Below are 7,490 nucleotides of genomic sequence, written 5' to 3'. Positions count from 1 at the left end.
AATCTAGTATAAATGCCTCAAATTCAATAGAAAAACAACTTCATTCTTTGACTCTAACGTTTAACGACACTTATGGAACTAAACTATAATATGCCATAGAGAAAATTAACAGAACTTTAGTTGATGTATTTTTCAAAATTCGAATGATAACAACTGTTGGTTGATCGAAAATTTTCCAAAAAATAGATATTTCCAAACGTAGCTCGACCAGATTGTCTTGACCATTTATAGAATAAAAAATACAACGCCTCAACGTGGCTAATTCCCTGCTCATTCAATACAAACATTGAATACCATTAGATTATCATATAATGACTTATTAGAACCATGGACGTCCATGTTAGAAGATTGTCTGCTTCAGAAATGTTGTTCACTTAATCACGAGCGGTGGCCATGGCTTCCTACTCAGACGATATTTGTGTTTGATATGTAGTCTACCCCGATCGACCAAAACCTCAAATGTTTCTTGCTGTAAAATAAGAAACGAAAATAGAAAGTATAGATTTTTATTCATCCACAAAAAAATCGCACTGACAAAAATTTCACGATTAATTCACAATCCGACCAGATTTGAAAATCCCGACATAAGATATATCACATCGCACCATCACAAAGTCTCAACGCTTCTTAGTTTCCTAAGGTACGTACCCTAAGTTCGTCGCACACTAAACTAATCCCAGTTTTGATGTTGTATTTATATCCGTGCCATGGACAAGATATGGTTGGTTGGCCGTCAATTTCCTCTATATCGGTGGCTTGGCTCAAAGGACCGCCTGGCGATAGAATAAATGCGGGAATAAATGGATGATGAAGAACAAAATTCGTACACTTTTTTTAAACGCAATGGGAATTGAACCTCACCCATATGTTGGCATGAATTCTGCATGGCATGGAACAGCCCGTTATAATGAAACAATACCACATCGTGTTCCACGCCTATTTCGGCATATAAATGATAACATCTTTCTTCCGTGAAGTCTATCACTTTACCGACATCTCTCCAAATATTTTCCCCGGCCTTTGCCATCTCTTAGTGTAGATTCTTCTGGAATACAATAGTACTTGACAGAAAATTCCAAAATTGTAACTCTCCATCTTTTGTCCCGGGACGCCACAAATTTTTGATTCAAGTAAAAAGTCAGAGAAAAATTACTGATTTGAAGGGTGACAACTTTTACATTTCAGTCAGTTTTGTTTTAGAGTGCAACCATTGATAATAAGAGTTGACTGGCATTACGCGGTGATATATCGTTATTGTCTTACGGTAAATGTACATCATTATCAATGATGCCAAATATCATCTCCGCGCAGAGCAAGACTAATTTGTCACGTGTAGGTCTCATTGACGGCGAAGACTATTGATAACTACAACTTCCAATTATTTCACTAATGACAATTCACATAGAAATACCGAGAATAGCGATGAATTGAGTGAAAGTCGAAAACTAATTTCATTATTCGACATTCGACAACTTATTCATTTGACCATTTTTACATTAAACGGCGTTCGCGGCTGACGAACACAAATGTGTGCGTTCGACGGTAGAAATTGTTTTAGGACTCTAAAACTATTTGAAGGCCGTGTTTTAACTTATAAGTAATAGGGAATGAGTTGTTTCAGGTTAAAGGTTAAGAGGGTCGAGTTCATAAAAAATGAAAAATAAATTCAAGTGTGCGAGAATTTATTTTTCATTTTTTATGAACTCGACCTCTCGACCTTTGATCTGAAACAACTCATTCCCTATTACTCTTATAAATAACTCCCAAAATTAATGTTAAGACTTTAGACTGATTCACGCTATTTCATCAATTTAATTATAGCAAAGAATATATTTCCATCTCATGAAGCTTACCTTTCGATGCCCTCCTCTCCAGACTGTGTCTCCTATCAACGAACTGAATTACTCGCTCGGTCTAGTGTTTCGCGTTTGACGCCGTGATGACGAAATGAATGCGTAAACTATTGAATACTTCCTCGCGGTCGCCTAGCAATAGATTTGATGTCTCTGACACGACAATGCACGCATTCTCCGTTTGTGAGATTCACTTTCCAGCTTTTATCACGAACGCGTGTTCGTCGCTATGTATATGTATCAGCGAATATCAATCTCAGCTTCTGACGCTATTTATCTATTATCTATCAAATATCGAATATCATTAATGCGGGTTTCTCTGTAATTATCTATAACGAAGTGAGTATTATGTGCGTAGCCGCGTATGAGCATGACGTGTGCGCGAAACTAATGATGCGGTGCGATAGTAAAAGATTTCCCGTTCAAGGTTTCGTTTATGTACTAAATGATCTTTTTTCGTTTTAAGACCTCGCTACATATGTTTTACGGTTGTGTCGTGGTAGAATTCTTTGATATTGATTATCGATTCGTTTACACAGTTTTGTAATAGGAAGAACGGATGATATTAATTGAAAGGAAATTGAATGAAAAATCAAACCGAGATACATTTGTAAATAGAATGAAATTAACTGATTCTGTGATGTTCATTTTCGGTAATGTTTTTGTCTATTCCTCTGTTTTGTTTATTCGTTTTTCAAATGAAACTTGTACAAATTGTGTTAATTGTATTCCGGTATATTGTATACTCAAGTTCTGTCTAGTCGACTACTGATACATGATCCATTGTCTTTCGACCTGTCAATGATCATTTGAGACTGAACTCTTATTAAACTAAACAGAAATTCCGAACGCGATGCGAGGGGCCTTACATAAATCAGATATCCTGTAGATTCAGTCTCCTTTTTCAGGTACTAGGGGAAGTTGATCTGTGTGAATTTTATGGCCTTCTTTTAACACGAATCCTTTCCTATCAAGCATCACAATCGACCATTGTAATTAGAAATCCATTGTCTATAAGTCAGGGGGAGGGGGCTGTGGTAACTTTCATCTTCCGCGGAAATGTTGTTCAATAGAGGTCATTCGTATATAGTACATAAAGGATCCATGAGGGCTCCAGATAAAAATGTTCAAAATTGATTAGTTGAAAATGAAGCTGAAAACTTTGCCTAGTTGAGTCGAGAAGGTAAACACTATCCGTGCAAGATGGATGACGAGAAAAATCCCACAACCATTCAGTAAGAGACTAAAAATACTTGAATAGCAGAGAATTTATTAAGAGCAAATTAATAAATTCTCTTCATAGATTCTCTGCTATTCAAGTATTTTTAATCTCGGGACTGAATCATTGTGGTATTTCTCTCGTCACTTTGCCTAGGTTCTTTATAAATAGGTCTTCAGCAAAGACCCGTGTGCAAACTACCAAACCATCACAAACAACTGAACAAGAATTGTATACTACACAATACATTTATTAATCGATCTAATACTATTATCTATTGTCTCGAACTTGATTCGATGTTTTGTGTCCGTGATATCGGTGTCGACGTCTGTTATATCGTTTATACACGTAGTGAACACGTTTCGCCATGCTGTGATAATTCGTCGGGTAAAACTCTTTTAAATATTCCCCCTCGAAATTCATCCGCCGCACGAGACGCTGCAGTTCATTACCGCGGAAACCGATCAGCCACTGCGGCCCGCGAATCAAGTTGCGAGGTTTTAGCGTACCTTCGCCGAGTATATCTGAAATACGGAAAAGATCGCGCGGCATTATCGATCGGATTCAACGCCGTCCTACAGCAGGGTCCAGTTCCACAGTTCGGAGTTAAAATTTGACCCTGAGTTAACTCATTGAAAATTAACTAATTTTTACTCAGAGTTAACTCTAACTCACTACTGTGGAACTAGATCCAGGGTTTTAAACCTGGGGTTACAGTTGCTCAAAAGTTAGAGTTAACCAGTAGTGGATAGTTGACATAGTGAAGATTGAAACTTCACTGTTACTATGGTATCTATCTACTGGATATCTTAAACCAACTTTTGAGCAACTGGCCCCTGACGGCATCATGAGACTCAATCATGGTAAAAACCCCTGCATCATAAGACTCCAACACAGTATAAACCCCTGGGCTCGGTTTCACAAAAAAGTTAAACTCAAATTTTTGGTGTAATTGCCTTTGGTTACATCAAGTTTTCAATGACGACAACAATTCAAACTTAGCCGTTTTAGGCATAAACTTTTTCGTGAAACTGGGTCCTGGGGACAATTTTATAGACTGGTATTAACTTTAACCCGGGGGCTAACTCAATGCATTTTCAATTGAGTTAGCCCCCCCCCGGGTTAATGTTGATACCAGTCTATTGAACTGGCCCCTGTTGTAGAGAACATATCCCCTATCGAGAAGGATTTTTTTACCTATATAATCATTCTGTCCGAATGTGAAAGATTTTTTCTGTTGCCAAGGAGTCTTTATTTTAACCGGTTTATGCGGCAGAGGTTTCACATCTGGACCGTCGAGCCTCGGCATTGGACCTGCGAATAAAAATGAGAAAATCGATTAAAATAATAGCAGAATGGATGTGAGATTAGCTGAAATACAGCGATAGTCGATATGTAGAGATCAAGTCTTAGTCACAAAATGCAATCAAGATTTTTTAGATTGCACACCTGAGGACCAAGTATTTCCATTCGGGAATAGTTCTCATCATTAATCGGTCATTTGAGTCATTTTATGCCACAAATAGAAAATGATTTTCAATTGAAACAAAACCTAATTAAGTTTCAATAGACAACACTCTAAATTAATTGAAGAAAAGCCCAAAAGAAATAACAAGAGCATGAAACGTTTCGACTCAGTCCTATGAGCCATTTCCGAAACAGTTTTACTGCTATAAATAAATCTCATACCTCCTGTGTAATAATTAGAGCGAAAACCATGTCGACGCGGACCGGGTTTTTTGTAAGGCGAAGGTGCCGCGAAATCTTCGTACGCTTCATAGCGAGTGACCTCGTTCAGCTGCGGCGACTTCGAATCGTAAACTTTACTCGAAGACGACAACGTTTTTTTATTATCATAGCTGGAAGACAACCGATTGATCGTGATCAATAACTGCTGGCGACATCTGGTGGCGATTGATCCGGGTAGCGCCAGTACTTTCAACATATTTTCATAAGAATTCAGTGTCCAGTGCAACGAATGTCGCAAAGTCTAAAATAAAAAGGAAAAGGTATAATCACTTTTAAATTTATAACATATTGGATGCCATATAACTCAGGCAGTTCCATATGTCTTTATATGACTACTGCAGTCACAGATATTTTAAGACCTGGTGTACCAACAAAACTGACTGAAACACCCGACAACAAGCAAGTTGAAAGGGTCATCCTTATTACCGAGATGACGTATTTTACCGAGATGAACCGAGATGAAATTAAATATAGCATAGTTATTTATTCCTTATCGATTTTAACACTTGAAATCATGTTATATCAGTGAAGTATAAAATATGATTCCAGCAGGCATTTGATGTAATATGATTTCAAGTGTTAAAATCGATAAGGAATAAATAAATGTTATATTTAATTTCATCTCGGTTGATCTCGGTAAAATACGTCATCTCGGTAATAAGGATGACCAAGTTGAAATACATAATTGCAAAATTATATTAAAAAAATTTAGGCGATTAGCCTGTAACAATTGGCTTTGATTCACCTACTGGTGGTAGGGCTAGGGGTAAAAGTGCAGATCCGCACCTCTCGTGATTGACATTCTGCAGAATGACAGAATCCAGGCTAAAATCTTTCTACTGAAGATATATTAAAATTAACCAATGGCAATCGTACTGAATTGCTGATGACTGACATTTTGAATCTGAAACAATGATATTTATTGTAATTGGTTGAACCGTTTACGCGGAGAGGTGCGGATCTGCACTTTTACCGGGCTAGGCTGTTGATCTAACGGTTAGCAATTCTTCAAATTGATGATCGTCAATCAGTTAGAAGCCTATAACCAACAACTACAAAGCTGCAAAGCTGTAAGCTTACACTAACTGGCTAGGATCTGGCCCGCTGGAATAAAATTTGATTTGGGTTGGATTGATTAACCGGTAATTGGATATTAGACTGGTTACCGGTCTCCATTTACATTATTGAAGGGGACAGGCAACCAGTCTAATTGGCTACAAGGCCCTAATGCACGCCGGGAGGCTTCAATACGCGAAAATTGAAACTTCGGATAACAAATTTTAGAAAGGACGACTTTTAACATACGTTTGACCATAAAAATACTGATACGATGACTTTGATATGGAATTCCTCAAGGGCCATACGGACTTACGAGTTTTACGAATTACGACTTAAATGTTTTACGAGTTACTATACATTTCCTTCAACAATACGTGTAATGATTTACCGTTTACTCCAGTATCAAAATTAAAGAAATTTTTTTTTCAGATTATGAATGGTAAAGAAGTCTTTGGCAGAATTTCAGAGGATGTCTCCCTCTATTGACAGACAGACGGGGTCCTACCAGGCCTGTAGGCCTTACACTGTTTTTAAAATCGTGATCAATTTATAGTACCATAACCCTATAAAAGACCCGGCAGGAACTGATTACAAATTTTATTATATCTAACCAAAATAACCCGGCCGCTGCGAAGAAACAAAGTATCATTTTTGTTTAGCCTTGAACTTGGAATTGTCACCACTTCGGGGAAGCTATGCATCTATGAGAAATAAAGCTAGAGGTTTTCATCAATAAATGTTAATGTTTTTATTCGTCGATTTCAATAAATTATTCTAAAATTTAAGAAAAAAAGGGGGAGCTGTTGGGAATCAAGTAACTTATTTCTATGGCCTTATTTAAGTTCCACGAATCAGCTGGCTACTGGCGCGTGTTCAACACGGCAGTTGAACCTTCGATAACTCCATTCAACGATAAAGAGACACAATTGCGGTTTTTCACGCGCTATTGATCACAATTGGAATACGTCACCGGCTGACCACAGTGTGTAAAGCATAGGAAATTATTCACCTCCGCTATCGCACACTGTGCAGACATGCTTCCGTGGATTCTCCTGGCGATCATGATCCTGGCGATCTTCGCTGCGCTCCTGTTCCTGCTTCCTGAGGAACGACGTCTTTATGTTTTATGTGTTACTGTTCGTCTCCGTACTGTCCTGTACTGTTCCGTGTTTATTAATCCGTTCTATTTTTCAGGTTCTAATCTGTTCTATTTTTCAGGGCCGATTTCTCTGTCGAATTTCAACGTTTGCTGGAACAAAACTAATGTCCGAAAGCGTCAACTCTCCTTCGCCGGTCATGTGTCGAGGATGTCAGACAAAGAGTCGGTCAGGAAATTCTGCCCTCTACACGCCCTCACACGGAACACGAAAACCAGGATGACAAGGCCTCACTGCCCCCCACCTATCTACAAAGTGTGCTGAGGGATGTCAATGATGGGCATATCTGTGGGATTGCGCGGGATACAAATGGAGTGGTTATACTGGACTGTCACGCCACTAGCATTCATTGGTCCTTGTGACCACTCGGATTAGGGATGATTCTACTGTCACGCCCTTCTTTGTTTCTGGTATTCTGAGTCGGCCGAGGGATGATTCTACTGTCACGCCCTT

At 38.5% G+C, this 7,490-nt stretch overlaps 2 protein-coding genes across 5 annotated transcripts; both read right to left on the bottom strand.

The window, feature by feature from the left end:
- Window positions 1-2,075, bottom strand: LOC141909004 (Rieske domain-containing protein-like). 2 transcript variants are annotated; one of them, XM_074799325.1, is made up of 4 exons: window positions 1,854-2,075; window positions 862-1,045; window positions 649-773; window positions 1-469 (listed from the first exon to the last, which is right to left on the bottom strand). In XM_074799325.1, exons 2-4 carry the CDS (start codon window positions 1,025-1,027, stop codon window positions 371-373), a joined length of 390 nt encoding a protein of 129 aa, XP_074655426.1. In that variant the 5' UTR covers window positions 1,028-1,045; window positions 1,854-2,075; the 3' UTR covers window positions 1-370. The 2 variants fall into 2 exon arrangements, with proteins under 2 accessions (XP_074655426.1, XP_074655427.1); XM_074799326.1 differs by having other exon boundaries at window positions 862-1,042.
- A 1,258-nt stretch (window positions 2,076-3,333) lies between these two features.
- LOC141908850 (large ribosomal subunit protein mL51-like) lies at window positions 3,334-5,939 on the bottom strand. Of its 3 annotated transcripts, none has more exons than XM_074799075.1 (4): window positions 5,902-5,939; window positions 4,762-5,062; window positions 4,270-4,386; window positions 3,334-3,596 (listed from the first exon to the last, which is right to left on the bottom strand). In XM_074799075.1, the coding sequence occupies exons 2-4, from the start codon at window positions 5,015-5,017 to the stop codon at window positions 3,343-3,345; spliced, it is 627 nt and encodes a 208-aa protein (XP_074655176.1). In that variant the 5' UTR covers window positions 5,018-5,062; window positions 5,902-5,939; the 3' UTR covers window positions 3,334-3,342. The 3 variants fall into 3 exon arrangements, with proteins under 3 accessions (XP_074655176.1, XP_074655177.1, XP_074655178.1); XM_074799076.1 differs by having other exon boundaries at window positions 5,795-5,918; XM_074799077.1 differs by lacking the exon at window positions 5,902-5,939 and adding an exon at window positions 5,567-5,693.
- Between the last annotated feature and the right edge of the window lie 1,551 nt (window positions 5,940-7,490).

Source organism: Tubulanus polymorphus, chromosome 7 (assembly GCF_964204645.1).
Source record: "Tubulanus polymorphus chromosome 7, tnTubPoly1.2, whole genome shotgun sequence".
Taxonomy (NCBI): Eukaryota; Metazoa; Nemertea; class Palaeonemertea; order Tubulaniformes; family Tubulanidae; genus Tubulanus; species Tubulanus polymorphus.
The sequence above is the reverse complement of the archived record's forward strand: the minus strand, read 5'-3'. Positions and strand labels throughout refer to the sequence as shown.